The 14,508-nt window shown below is 44.1% G+C and overlaps 1 protein-coding gene across 1 annotated transcript in view; it reads right to left on the bottom strand.

Annotated features, from left to right (window-relative positions):
* Positions 1–14,508, bottom strand: part of P2RX7 (purinergic receptor P2X 7) — a 35,533-nt gene that overhangs the window by 5,394 nt on the left and 15,631 nt on the right. Inside the window, exons 6-11 of the mRNA XM_025045505.1 lie at positions 13,959–14,039; positions 13,205–13,334; positions 9,111–9,247; positions 3,703–3,793; positions 1,942–2,007; positions 1,692–1,841 (exon numbers count right to left, since the gene is read on the bottom strand). Coding sequence (XP_024901273.1) covers positions 1,692–1,841; positions 1,942–2,007; positions 3,703–3,793; positions 9,111–9,247; positions 13,205–13,334; positions 13,959–14,039 — 655 coding nt within the window. The remainder of the gene's footprint in view (positions 1–1,691; positions 1,842–1,941; positions 2,008–3,702; positions 3,794–9,110; positions 9,248–13,204; positions 13,335–13,958; positions 14,040–14,508) is intronic.

Consider the following 14,508-nt stretch of genomic DNA (forward strand, 5'->3'; position numbering starts at 1 on the left):
GAAAGAAGGTTAAACTTTTTATTACCTATTTTTGTATAGAATTATCAAGAATTGCATACCCGAACATATCTAAAGGCAAGTGTTATTCCCATTTACCAAATGACAAACTGTTAGACAGGTTCACCAAAAACGCTTGCTAACCAGGAATTTAAAGGAAAATCAGAAATGGAACCCAATGCACCTTAATTTTGTGGACTCAGTATCCACAGCTTAATGTTTTTTGGTCCCACGAGCGCTATACCCTTCCGTCGCTGTGTTCCTTCAATTTCAGTTACTCTTGATTGAATATCTCCAAAAAATATGCTACTTATTTATATTTTCATTAAATTTCACCCCATCCGGGGCCATGAAATAGTGATTATTTTTAGTGGCAAAGGTGAACTTTTTTTCAAAATGTGTATACACGCACAACGGACAATGAATTATGCATTCAGCTTCTGGAAGAGGACAGTGATGTTTTTTGCGGGGGGAGGGGTGAGGGCGGGGAAGACAAAGAAACTGTCTTTGTTGTTTTTAAGTACCAGAGATTCCTTGTTGATTGGGGGAAATCAAGTGTAGAGGCCCTGCTTAGTAAAGTCCAAATTAAACAACCAAAATACAGATGAGCTAACGTTCCCTTCGACTAGTCCCCCATCCTCGGCTTCTTTCCAGAAGGAATCATTGTTGTCACTTTCTTATGAGTGCAATGCCTTTTTGTATACATATATTACCCCCATATGTATGCGTGTGCATGTGATACATGTAGAAAATATATGTATAAAAATATAGAGAATATATGTTTGTGTATATACCTACACATATAATATACATACATAATATACATATAGAAAATACACAGAATTCACGTGTGTAGTTGTTTTTTTTATCCTATATATTGTACCATATATGTTGTTCTATAGTTTGCTGCTTTTCTCTCAAAAAAAAATGTTTTAGATATTTGCTCATGCCAGTACCTATAACGTCGTGGTAATGAACATGGATTCTGAAACCATCTACCTAAGTTGGAATTTCAGCTCTACCATTTATGAGCTGTATGACTTTGGACAAATTGGTTAACCGCCCTGTGCCTCAGGTTCCTCATCTATAGAGAGCGATCACAGTAGCACCTATCTATAAGGTTGTTGTCAAGCTTCAGTGAGTTAATATATGGAAAGCACTTCAAAGTGCTGTATAAACGTTTCCTGTTATTGTCTACCTCATTCTTTTAGACCCGTACCTGGCATTTCTTGCTATGGATTTATCATAGTTTAATGCACTGTTCACCTAGTGGACATTGGGGTAGATGCTCAGTTGCAAACAGTGCTGTAACGGACGTCTCGAGCACGTCTGCCGCTTGGGTACTGGTGAGTGTTTCTCTAGCGCAGGGACGGAGAAGCGGAAATGCCAGGCTGCACAGTACGTCCCACTTCGACGTTATTGGATATGGCCAGAATGTCCTCCAAAGTCATTGCACTGTTGTTTTTAATAAATCTGGGGAAATTGACAAGTCCTGGAATGTCAAACTTTGTTTTCCCTAATGTTCTTTCCTAAGACCAAAGGACGCATCTGAGGGGCGGCGGGTCGGGGGTAGGGTCCAGAGACTTGTCCCCTGGGGGGGGGTCACACCTGCGATTCTGGCCTCGTTTTTGCACGTTCTTGGCGCCCTAACGGACTCTGCGGGCGTTTTGACGCTGGAGACGCGTGAGCCTTACCGGCTTGGGCTCCACAATGGACTCGCACTTCTTCCTGTAGTAGTACTCATTGACCGCGCAGCATTCACAGCACTTGCAATAGGGGTAAATGCGGGATCGACAGCATTTGCTCGAGTAAGTGTCGATGAGAAAGTCAATGAACATCGTGGCCTGGGAAGAACCCAGACAAGTGCCGTGTTAGTGAAACATTTTGTTTGTTTGTTTGTTTTTGCCACTTGATTTTCAGAAAGCATGAGAAAGAGCCCCTTACCAAACCGAAGTAGGAGAGGGTCGAGCCGATGTACACGATCAGCTGGATGATGTCGAGTTTGCCTCCCTGAAAACAGAGCGGGGACGGTTGGTTACTCGGCTGAAATTCAGAGCAAGGATCTTGTGCTCTAGCGTGTGATTGGCAGTTCCAGCAAAGCGGGGAGTCCAGGGCTGCGACTTTGATAAATGCATCTAAAGCAGCAGAGACAGCAAAGGCTGAAAATGTGATTCCCATTCCTCCGGATTCTGCCCTGCACATTGTGCTCGAAAACGTGAATGTTTTAAACCAAGGAGCCCTGGAACCCACACACTGAGTGAGAACCACTGAAGGTGGTCATTCCATACAGCGTGAGGGTTTCAGACAAACGTTCTCTAACCATAGTCTGAGATTCCTTTGGAAGCAGCGGGAAGGAATGTCCGCACAAACTCTTTCCTTGGGTATCCTCGTGGTTTTTATTCTCAGTAGTCTTCCTGTCTATCCTTCCAGCCAAACTCATTGATTCTTGTGCTGCTTATCACCATGTTACATGAATAACATGCCATCGGACAAGGCGTCGTGGGTGTCTGTTGATTTTTGCATGCCAGGCATCTCCTCCTTCCTTCTGGAGAAGGAAGCATCCTGGTTTTCCCTTGGAGAACCATCCCTGCCCACACTCAGTGTGGAGGGCAAGCTGGTCCACGATGTGAGCCCTGTCTGATCTGCGGGCTGGACCGGGGCTAGGACGGATAGTGCTTACTGCAGTCCCCGGCAGAGACTGTCTGGTCATAATCAATGTTCCTTCTGCTGTGATTCAGTGCCCTCCCCTGCCACCTGCTGCCGGTGGGTTCCCGGAACAGTCCCGACCATTGTCCTGACCTCATCAGGCGTATGCCGTGGTTTCCCATGACTGATACATGCGACTGTCCCCTTTTTGCCTTATAAAATTCTCTGGGGCCTGTTAGTGGCACGGGGATCCATTTTGTCTGGCAGACACCCAAGATGCGCCTTGTATGTAAGTTTCCCTTGATAAACTCTGTGCATTACCAGACTGGAGTGGCAGCCTCTCTCTTTGGTCCTTCTCTGTTCTCTGCTTACAGAGGTAGGTTTTCAGTTCCTGGACCTTTCCCTGAGTCTGTGTGTACCGACGCTTGGTCCGTGTAGTTTGGGGCTGGTTCAGGGCTGGTCCAAGACCGGCCATTTAGAGTGTGGCGTGACCCTGGTCACAGTGATTAGTTAAGGTCGCTAAACTGGGAAAATATAAGGGGCTGCCTAGCACCGCCATGTGAGGGTGGATAGCGGGGGACAGTGCCAGAGCAGAGGAGGACAGATGTAAGAGATGGGGGGAGGTAGATTCCTCATGATGTTGGAGTATCTGGATCCAGCCATGTCTGAAGCCTGAAATTGCCCCTGGATCTTTCAGTTATGTGAACTCAAATTTAAAAATGCCCTTTTCCCCCCGCCACGCCAGTTGGATTCCGTTACTAACTACTCTGTTTTGCAGAGGGATTTCTTTCTCCTTTTTTTTTTTTTTAAACATCAGAATATTTTTAAAGGCAAATATTAGGTTTCCCTCCCCAATCTCACTCCTGTACTCATCAGATGACTTTTTCATGGACAGAGCCCCTAGGACGTTTCTTCCCCCTTTCTTATCCTGCATGGGAGATGCACAGTGCCAGCTAATGACTGTCACCAAAACATTCGCCCCTTGAGGCACTACAGCAATAATTAGGACACAGTCAGAAGAAGGAAGGGAGATGCCAGTGACTGGGAGCAGAGACTTACGGTCCCAAAAACCAGGATGTCAAAACGGATCCCAAAGACTTTGATCAGAGTCCGCTTTTCAACATTGTTTTCCTTATAGTACTTGGCATATCTGTAGGAGGAAAAGGATGTTTATATTTATAAAGATCTGTCTGAAAGTGCTGGTATCTTATGAAAAGAAAAATCGAAACAATAGATAATCTAGTCTTATCCATCTTCTAGCTCCGCCTCTAGATCTGTGATTGGCAGAGAGAAGAACAGAATCCAAACCCATGAGTTGCTCTCTCTGACCACCTGGAACCAGCTGGAAGGGGCAAGGAAGGGTCCTCCCTTCAAGATTTCAGAGGGAGCCTGGCCCTGCTGACACCTTGCTTTTGGACTTCGGGTCTCTAGAACTGCGAGAGAATAAATTTCTATTGTTAAAGCCACCAAGTCTGTGGTCATTTGTTAGAGTAGGCGCAGGACACTATACGATCACGTGCCGATTCTGAACCAGAGGAGAGCATCCGGCGTTCTGTGTGGGTCCACCCTGCCCCGCCTACACATGCGGCAAATGAACCGAATCATGTGTTTACCTAACGAGGACCTTTTGCCATGGACATCTTTTGGTAAAAAACAAAATTCTGTAATGTGACCAACTTCTTCAAATTCTTATGTTTTAGAAAGTTATATTTTCTCACATACCTCATCTAACCTGCCATTACCTTCTCTTTCATGTGGCTATTTGAAAATCACTTGTCTGGGTACCTTTCAGATCTGGACAATTCATTTTTGGCCAAAGATTCCTTCCGGTGCTCATTCTAGACCACAGATGCTCGAACGCTTTGTTCTAAAGGACTATTAACATCATAGCGATCTCAGTTCTCCATAAAGCTCAGATCTCTCCAGGAATGAGTGTCCTTAGGCTAGCACAGCACATCTGGTTGGTACATTGCCCTGCATGCTTCTGCTGATTGCTAAAAACACAAAGCCCACGAAAGCGGTCAGGGGACCACAGATCCCATCCTCTCTCCTTGCTAATGGCCATCAGCCCATTCTGTAGAGCAGCAGGGGATAATCACTACCTAAACGAGCAGCTGGTGTCAGAGCCTGGGATGAAACTATACTGACCTAGAGAAGGCAGAAAGCCTCTTGTGTCTTGATCTTAAGCCAGCCTTTAGTCAAGGGTCTCAAATTCAGATACGTACAGGGGCCTAGGAGATGACAGAAATGAGTCATGCGGGCCAGGTATGAGGCAACAAGGTGCGGTGGGGACAGTGGAAAACCGAAAAGCACGCCCCTTCCAAAAGGGAGCCACTGACAGCGCCAGCTGAGTGCTGCTGTGTGGGATATAAACCCAGAGTTGTCAAATGGATTAATGTCTTTTTCCAATTTTAGTTCATTTTTTCAAGAAAAGTAGGAAGTCTAGATTTTTGTCTCAACTTTCAAAACATTGTGCAGGCCAAAAACAACAATAAGAAAAGTGGGAGGCTCCTTGCCAGTTTATAATGCTGCTTTAAGTGACATCTGAGAAGAAAATCCTTTGGGGTGCTCGATGACAGAGCCTAAACCAGCGCTTCTCAGACTTTAAAGCGCACACGAATCTCCCAGGAATCTGGTTAAAACACAGCTTTTGATTCAGTAATACGAGAGTGCAGCCTGAGATCCTGCTTTGTAGCAGGCTTCTAGGTGGGGCCCGTGCTGCTGGTTCCAGGACCTCGCTCCGAGCATTGAGGTTCTGGGTCAATGGTTCTCAAACTTGAGCGTGTGCCAGAATCACCTGGCGGGCTTGAGAATTCCGCCCCGCTCCAGTGTCCAATTCCGTAGGTCCAGGGTGGAGCCTGAGAATTTGCATTTCTGACAAGTTCGCATGTGATGCTGATGCTGGGCCCACACTTTGAGAACCATTGGTCTAGATCACTAGTACTAGAGAGATTCAGAGATGGTAAATTTTTTTGCAAGTTGACTCCCCTACATGGGCTCCTGTCTGTGCTGTTTCTCTTCTTAACTAGGAAAGCACATGATGCCTACAGGGGTGCTACCTCGTGCTTGGAGGGGGCTTCCCTGACGCCTCTCCAAGGCCCCCTCCCCCACCAACCACCCCCTCACAGTGTCTTGTTTGATTTTCTTTACAACATTTCTCATCATCTGAAATGGTCTTGTTGGAACTGTTTGTTCTTTCAAGGTATAATTTACCTACAATAGAATGCACAAGTCCTAAGGGTTCAGTTCAATGAGTTTCGACAGATGAATACCCTGTGTAACCTATACCCCATCGATATCTAGAACATTCCATGACCCCCAGAAAATTCTCTTGTGCTCCTTTCCAATCAGTTCCTATTCCTCCTCCCTCTCCGCCCCTACTCCCCAGCCCAGCAGCCACTGTTCTGTCTCCTATCATCGTAGATCAGTTTGGCCTGTTCTTGCACTTCCTATAAATGGCATCACATGGTATGTCCTCATTTAGATCTGGCTTCTTTCACTCAGCACCATGTCTGGGATCCATCTGTGCCGTTGCATGTATATCAGTAGTTAGTTCCCTTTTTATTTATACTAAGTAGTGTTTTATTTTATATCACACTTTATTTCTCCGTTCACCTGTTATTAGACATTTGGGCTGTTTCCAGGTTTTGGCTATTTACGAACAAGGCTGCTGCGAACGTCTGTGTACAGATCTTTGTGTGGACATATGTCTCCACGTAGATGCATGTTTAACGTCGTGAGAAGCTCCCTAACAGTTCTCTAACGTGGTTGCACCATTTTACACTCACACCAGAAAGGTGGGAGCGTTCCAGTTGCTCCTCCTTGCCAACATTTGGAATTCTCAGTCTTTTTAAATTTCAGCCATTCTGGTGGGTGTAGTTGTATCTCATTGTGGTTTAAATTTGCATCCTCTGATGATAAACAAATGATGGCTTGCTGGCGTCTTTTATTTACTTATATTTTTGTCCTATATTATACTTATATATTATAGTGATAATAGTCTTATATTCATGTCCTACTAGAATATAAGCTCCACGAAAGTAACTTTGTCTCTTTTATTTACCAATATATACTCGTTAGCACAACCAATATTTTTTCTTCAATGTATATTTGATGAATGAACAAATGAGAAATGCCTATATCAGCTTCCTACCAGCTTCACAGGCAAATCATGTGACCATTATTCTAGGGACCTACTTGGCGACTCTTTCTGAAAAGGGAACAGCATATGCCTACTTTGTTCCTAGAACCCAGGCACAAAATGATGAGCCATAGCCACAGTCACAGAAACCTGCCTGGCTCCCACAGGCAATGACAAGCCGTGGAGACTGTGTTATGAGCCTCGGACTGAAGGGCCAGGTTAGCGCTGGGACAGAGTTGTAGGAACAGGTTGGAAAAGTGATGCAGACGTAGGAGGTAACGTGGAAACTAAGTTAGGATGGCACAGGATCACCGCTGGGCAAAAGGCAGGATCCGAGGATGAACTGCGCAAAGGGTCAAAACGAGACCAGAGCCGGACCTAACTCGTTTAAAGACAGCACTAAAGGGAAATGTCTAGCTGTTTCCAGCAAAGTCAGGGGTTGGGATTACTTCCTCGAGGGGTGAAAAGAGAAGTTAGTGATTCTGGGTACTTTGGAGGTTTAGCTTCCTCCAAATCTTTCCAGATATCATCATTCCAAAGGTCAGAGTCCTTTCTTTTTTGATCAGTCCCCTCATTGTCTCACAAAACCTAGTGAGAATATAAATGTAATGCTTGAAAGTGAATACATAACTTTTCAAATAAAAAATATTCATGTCTATTAAAAAAAAAAAAAAAAGGAATAGATCAGGACCAAACCAACAGCAGCCAACTTAAGAGTGAACATGAACCAGGATTCTAGTGAATTCGGAGAGGAAGCAGCACGGCCCAGGGTATCACGGGTCCTAAAGATGTTCTTCCCGAAAGGACTTCCGGTCAAGATAGCATCCTGAGCTAGTACAGGAAGCCCTCCACCTCTCACTCCATACACAAAGACGTCATCTCAATATATTGCTGAGCTCAAAACAGAGAATGGCCTTTTCTAGATGCTAGAGATAAGCGGTGAGTGAGGACTGAAGCCAAGGGACCCCTGGGGGCGCCCGGACCAGATCTGTAACACACTCGGAGCCGGAAGTGTAACACACTCCTGGGGAAGGGAGCTGAGCCTGCAGAAGCCTTACAAGGCAAGGGAGCGGGGATGGGAGACTTTCAGCAGAGTGAAGACATCCGGTGCCCAGAAATTAAGCTAAAATCTGGTTCGTAATTGGTAGATGCCTTACAATCCTGGCAGGAAGAACAGCAGAGTTACATAATACCCCAGAGGAATGCCTCTGTGCCCCACGGCAGGTACAGAATGTCGCGCTGGATCATTCCTGTGAAGGCCCCCAACAACTACCCCAGAGCCCCACAAGCAGAAATCCCATTCGCGTTACTGTAGGTGATACATCAGTGTGAACGGGGTTATTCAGTAGACTGGACCAAAGGATCCATGAGGTAAGAATGGACCCCACTGAAACAATAATATATGGCTTTGAGAAAGAACCAAATATAAATTCGAGAAGTGAGAAATACAGCCATAGAAAAGTTTTTTAAAAATCTGAAAGCATATGGTAAAATGTTCATAACCTTCGATCCAATACTTCTATTTCTAGAAATTTATTCTAAGGAAATAATCTGGAATTCCAACAAAGATTCGTGTACAAAGATGTGCGCCGCAGAGTTATTTATAAGAGAAAAACTGGAAACACCCCAAATGTCCAATAATAGAGGAATGAGTGAGAAAATCGTGAGATAGAGGGAAAAGGTGTGAGTTTGGGGGTCAAAGTGACCTAGGTTAGGATTATGCAGCTTTTACTCTTAGCTGTGGATCTTGGCAAATCATTTCACCGTCTGTGGCTTTACCTGGGAACACTAACTACTGTCTACGTGCCAGAGAGAGCCGTTTTTGATGAAGCCGAGTGCCCGGTGTATAGAACACCCTCCCTAGGTTGTGGCGGTTGTCACCATTACACTCACACAGTGAGATCGTTAACGTGATGGTCACGGAGAATTTCGAATGACAATCCCCAATTATAAGCATGAAATGATCTCATATAAACCTCATGAAGAGATTGGTTACATGAAGGGAAATTCACCAGAGGGTTGTTGATTATCTCGGGCTAGAGGAATTATAGGTGACTTTTTAAATCCTCTTTTCTATGCTTTTCTCTGTTTGCAGAGTTTTGTTTCTGTTCTACAAAGAGTGTGCATCTCTGTAAGAATTAAAAAGAAAAAATTCATACGAAAATATAATCACCAGCTAGCTCTGAGAGGAGGAAGTCCTTTACGTTCATCTGTTGCCTTGGGAACCAAATCTAGTCTTACTGACTGCTGGGAATGTTGCAGTCCAGCCAGCCAGGAAGGTCCCTGGGGAGCCGGGAGTGGCCAGTCCGAGCTGGAGCGCTGTTACCTGAAGTTGTAGCCGGGGTACAAGGTCTCACTGGTTATCTTGTCATCAAGGCGACGGAAACTATATTTTGGAAGGCAGTGATAGGACCAACTGTCCAGGTTGCAGTCCCAGTAGATCTCAATGCCCATGATTCCTCCCTGGGGAAGACAACAAGAGGCGATCTCTGAGTCCTGCTGGACATGGGATTCAGCCACCAGACCCCTCCTTGCAGAACGATGCTCACCGAAGGACGGGCTTTTTGTTTTTAGAGGAAAAAGGCTGCTTCAAGGTTTGAGAGCCATGAGCGCAGCCCTGATAACTAACACAGGTATTCCTGTGGGATCTGCAAATGCAGCTCCCTGCCCCTCCCGTCTGAGGCATTCCGCTGTTAGATTTACTTTCCTAAAATATAACTTTCAACAAACCACTCCCATAAACAAACACCTTTTATGGCTCCCCTATTAAAGAGTAAGTTAACACTCGTTAGACTGGAATTCGGGGTGCCCCACCACCTGTGTCTTCTGCTTTATCTCCCAGTACTCCCCTAAGAGAAAGCTCTTATTCCAAACCGTCTACACTTTTCCCTAAACACACTTTGTACCTTTCATTTCTTTTTTAAAAACAGCTTCATTGAGATATAGTTCACATACAATTCACTTATTCGAAGTGTATAATTCAACAGCTTTTTAATCGTATGTCTACATGTATATACAATTGTCAACAATTTCATGACATTTTCATTACCTCCAAAGAAACCCCACAAACTTGAGTCATCATCTCTATCTCCTCTCCCAGTCCTAAGCAGCCACTAATCTACTTTCCGTCTCTATAGAGTTCCTTGTTCTGAACTTTCATATGACTATATCAGATAATATGTGGCCTTTTGTGTCTGGCTTCTTTCACTTAGCATAGTGTTTTCAAAGTTCATCCACATTTTAGCATGTATCTTTCTGTGGTGGACTATTCCACTCTGTGGATATGCTACATTTTGTTTATCCATTCTTCCTTCGATGGGCATTTAGGTCGTCTCTACCCTTTAGCTATCGCAATTAATGCTGCTATGAACATTTATGTACAAATTTTTGTGTTGATGTAAGTTATCATTTCTCTTGGGTATATACTGAGTGGGTTGCTAGGTACCCTTTGAACTTTTAAATCTTGGCCCTTACCCTTTTCTCCTAGTGAAATGTTTCTCTCACCTGCCTCTCTAGCTAACTCCCCCTCATCCTCCAAGAAAGACCCAGCTTACATCCCTCCGCAGCCACCCCATCCTCCTCAGTTCAAGGTGACCTTTCTCTGCTTGGAGCTTCTAAGGAGTCTCTTCATCTCTTAACCTGCACTTGTACTTCTTCCTTTCTACAAATATATTTTGAGCACTGGCTACCACATTTCATTGTTATCTTTAGCCACTATTGCTTGTGAGACCCATAATTTTTTTTCCTCTAAGAAGAAAATGTCAAACTGTGAGACTCCATCAATTGAAAGCATTTCCTGATTTCAGAACTATTAAAAATGAAAAAAAAGTCTTTGAATCGTGCAATAGGGCATTTCAAGATAGTATACTAGATGCTGGGGATGCAGAGAAGAATAACAGGCAGGCTCTGACTTGGAGAAAGGGGAAATAATACAATTGTATTTATTGGCAGACACTAAGCCAAGCACTCTGTCTACTACAATGAATATCTAATGTTTTTGTCACTCAGCATCCAATTCTCCTCCTTCTGGTAAGAATACCTGGAATTTCCTTTGGGAAACACCTCTCCCAACTCTTATTGGTTTGACTGGGGCTGCCCTCTTTCCCAGCTCCAGGAGTGGGCGCTTGACCCAGGCCTTGTCAGTCAGGACAGTGCGTTCCTCTGGACCTGGTGATTGGTTCAGGGGTAGGAATGTGGCCCAAGATAGACCTATAAGAGCCTTCTCTGAGACTTTTTGCCAGAACCATAAGAAAAGAGGTTCTCTATTGGCTGGAACCACTAGCCATAAAATGTGAAAGTCTAGACAAGCATAGTCCAATAGAATTTTCTACAACGATGGAATTATTCTATTGTCATGCTGTACAAAATAGTAGCTACTGGCCACATACGGCTATCGGGCACTTGAAATGTGGCTAGTACGATCGAGTAAATAAATTTGTAATTTCGCTTCATTTTAATGAAACTATTTATTAATTGTAATAGTAAATATAGTGGTAACAGAAAGCTTCACTGAGCACATATTTGAGTAAATATTGGAAGTACGTGAGGGAGACGGCTAATGCTATGTCTGGGGCAAGACTATTCCAACCGAGGGACTAGCAAGAGAAAGCTCCTTCAGTAAGAAGATGCCTTGGGTGTACTGGCAGGTCCATTCCCTATGGTCTTTTTTTTTTTTCCCCTTTTTAAAGATGAACTTTACTGAAGTATAACATGCCCTTATTTAAGTGTAACAAGTCAGTGACTTCTGTCACTCATATACCCATAACACCACCGCAATGAAGATACAGAACATTTCTATCCTCGAAAGGCTCCCTTGTGCCCCTTCGTAGTCCATGATTTCCCCTGCCCCTTCCCGACCAAGGCAGGCCCTGGTCTGCTTCTGCTCACATCGATGGCTTATGCCTCTTTTTAGAGTTTCTTATAAATGGGATCACATAGTATGTGCCTTATTTCTTTCACTCAAAATGTTTTTGAGACCTGTCCACATTGTTGCATGTATCAATAGTCCGTTTATTTTTATGGCCAAGTCGTAGTCCATTGTATGAATGTGCTATACTTTGTTTTATCTACTCATCTGTCAATAGATGTTTGGTTTGTCTCCAGATTTGGGCTATCAAAATAGCTGCCATGAATATTCTTGTACAAGGCTGTGTGAACATAAATTTTAATTTCTCTTTGGTAATGTCAAGGGGTTCAACAGCTGGGTGTTATAGAAAGTGGATATTTAACCTTGTAAACAATTGCCATACAGTTTTCCAAAATGGTTGAACCACTTTGTATTCCCATGATCAATATCCAAGAGGTAAACTGGATTTCGTCAAAGTTAACATCTGCTTTTCAAAAAATACCACTAAGAAAATGAAAAGGCAAGTCACAGACTAAGAGAACTATTCACAATACATATCAGACGTATGTATCTAGAATATAAAAAGAACTTTTACAACTCAATAACAAGAAGTCAAACAATCCAATTGAAAAATGAGGAACAATTTAGACAGATTCATGAGACTCACAAATGGCAATATGCACATGAAAAGATGTTCAACATCACTAGTAATCGAAAAACTATAAACTATATGGAGATACCACTACTCCCCATGGTCTTTTTACACAAGCAAATATAGTTCCTTTTATGACTTTAGCCAGTCAAGTTTGGTTTCTGTTATTTGCCCCCCAAAATTACTTTTGAATTTTTCGCATTTCATCATTTGAGTTGGATTTCTGTCACTTGCAACTAGAAGAATCCTGACAAATCCAAGTGTGGTAGTCTGAATAATGGCCCCCAAATTATTCCTAATCTCAGGTCCCTAGTCCCTGGAACCTCCAAACATGTTACTTTATATGGCAAAAGAGACTTTGCAGCTGCAATTAAAGTAAGGATCTTGAGATGGGAAGATTATCCTAGATCGCCTGGGGGAGGGAGTGTTGACACAGACTAAGAAGTCACTGTGACCACTGATGCAAGATGCTATGCTGCTGGCATTGAAGCTGGAAGAAGCGGCCTATGAGCCGAGAAAGGCAAGGAATGCAGCTCTAGAAGGTGGAAAAGGCGAGGAAAGGGATTCTACCCTAGAGCCCTTGGTGGGAGCACGGCCTCGTTGGTAGCTTGATTTCGGCCCAGTGACACTGATTTTGGACTTCTGACCTCCAGAAGGAAAGAAGAAATGTGTGCTTTTGAAGCCACCAAGTTTGTCGTAATTCGTGACAGCAGTTACCGCAGGACACTAACACACCAAGTATCTCACATTGGGCTTGTTGTGGGATTAGATGAGGTAACGTACTGAAAATCCTTGACATCGTGCATGGATTTACTAAACGCTCAGTAACGGGAGCCATATTCTTAAGACCCAGTGGCCCAGACTCGTGGCCATTCAACGTCTCCCATCTCCCAGCACAAACACCACACCTCATGGCACAAACCTGAATTGCCACTTCTGAAAAATTATCTCCTGTTTCTTGGAAGATATCTCCTAGTCGGAAAATGGGACACCGTGGATTCTGAATCTTGTGAAAGGTGCAAGTGATGTTTATATCTGGCAAGATGTTTCTCCTGCACATAATGAAAAGCAAACAAACAAACAAACAAACAAACATCTCTATTGAAAATTAGGATCCGTCTCTTTCATAGGAGTGAGCCCGTGTGGTAACTGGCTCCATGAGGGCCCTCAGCGATCCCCACCTCCTGGTATTCACACCCTTGCGTAGTCCCCTCCCACACTGTACCAGGGTTGGTCTGTGTGACCAACAGCATACGGCAGAAGTGATGGTATGTCACTTCCCAGATTAGGTTATAAAAGACCACAGCTTCCATCTTGGTTACTATCTTGCTTGCTTGCTCTCTGTCCCTCTCAGATCATTTGCTCTGGAGGATTTGCTCTAGCCGCCATGTCCTAAGGACACTCAGACAGTCCCAGGGAGAGGTCCATGTGGTGAGGACCTGAGCCCTCCTGCCAACAACCACGAGAAGCTTGGAATAGGATTCTCCAGCCCCAGCCTCGTTGACAACTTGACTGCAGCTTGAGAGACCTTGAGCCAGAACTACCCAGTAAAGTCAGTCCCACATTCCTGATCCACAGAAATCGAGTGAGATGCTAAATGCTTGTTGTTTTAAGCTTCTAGCTTTTGGAGTAATTTGTTACACAGCAGTAGATAACTAACACTGCCAGACACTTACGTGGTGTAGTTGTGGCCAGGGAAATCGATATTATTCTTGATGAGCACAGTGAAGTTTTCAGCACTGTTTAAGAGTGCAGGCCTGAGAGGGAGAGAGGCAGAATGGGGGTGAGTGACCACAGGGGCTGAGGGAGGCAGTGGGCCAGTGGGACCAGAGGCTTCTGGTCTCTTGCTTGGGTCATTGCGATAAGTGAAGAGAAATGCAATCTAGTGGGCAAAACCTTGTCACATTCTCCAGCTTCTCCAGGAAGAATTTCTCCCTTCTTGAGACCCCCATGACACTTACTGTAACACTTCTCACACTCTGATGTAATTGCATGTTTTGATATGTGCAGTGGTATGCTGATAAATGGTTACCAACCAGCTCTCCAGGTTAAAAAAAAAAAAAAAATAGCCGATACGTAGCATTTACTGATTATTGTGGTATAAATACTCTCCACCATGTATGACTTCAAGCTTCTAATGGGACATCCCTGAACTTGGAATTGGGAAGGGGTGAGCATAATTGATTCGGAGTCAGTGCAAGCCAGCTTCAGCACACCCCAGCTTGT

The sequence above is a fragment of the Pteropus alecto genome, unplaced genomic scaffold (genome assembly GCF_000325575.1).
Source record: "Pteropus alecto unplaced genomic scaffold, ASM32557v1 scaffold213, whole genome shotgun sequence".
Taxonomy (NCBI): domain Eukaryota; kingdom Metazoa; phylum Chordata; class Mammalia; order Chiroptera; family Pteropodidae; genus Pteropus; species Pteropus alecto.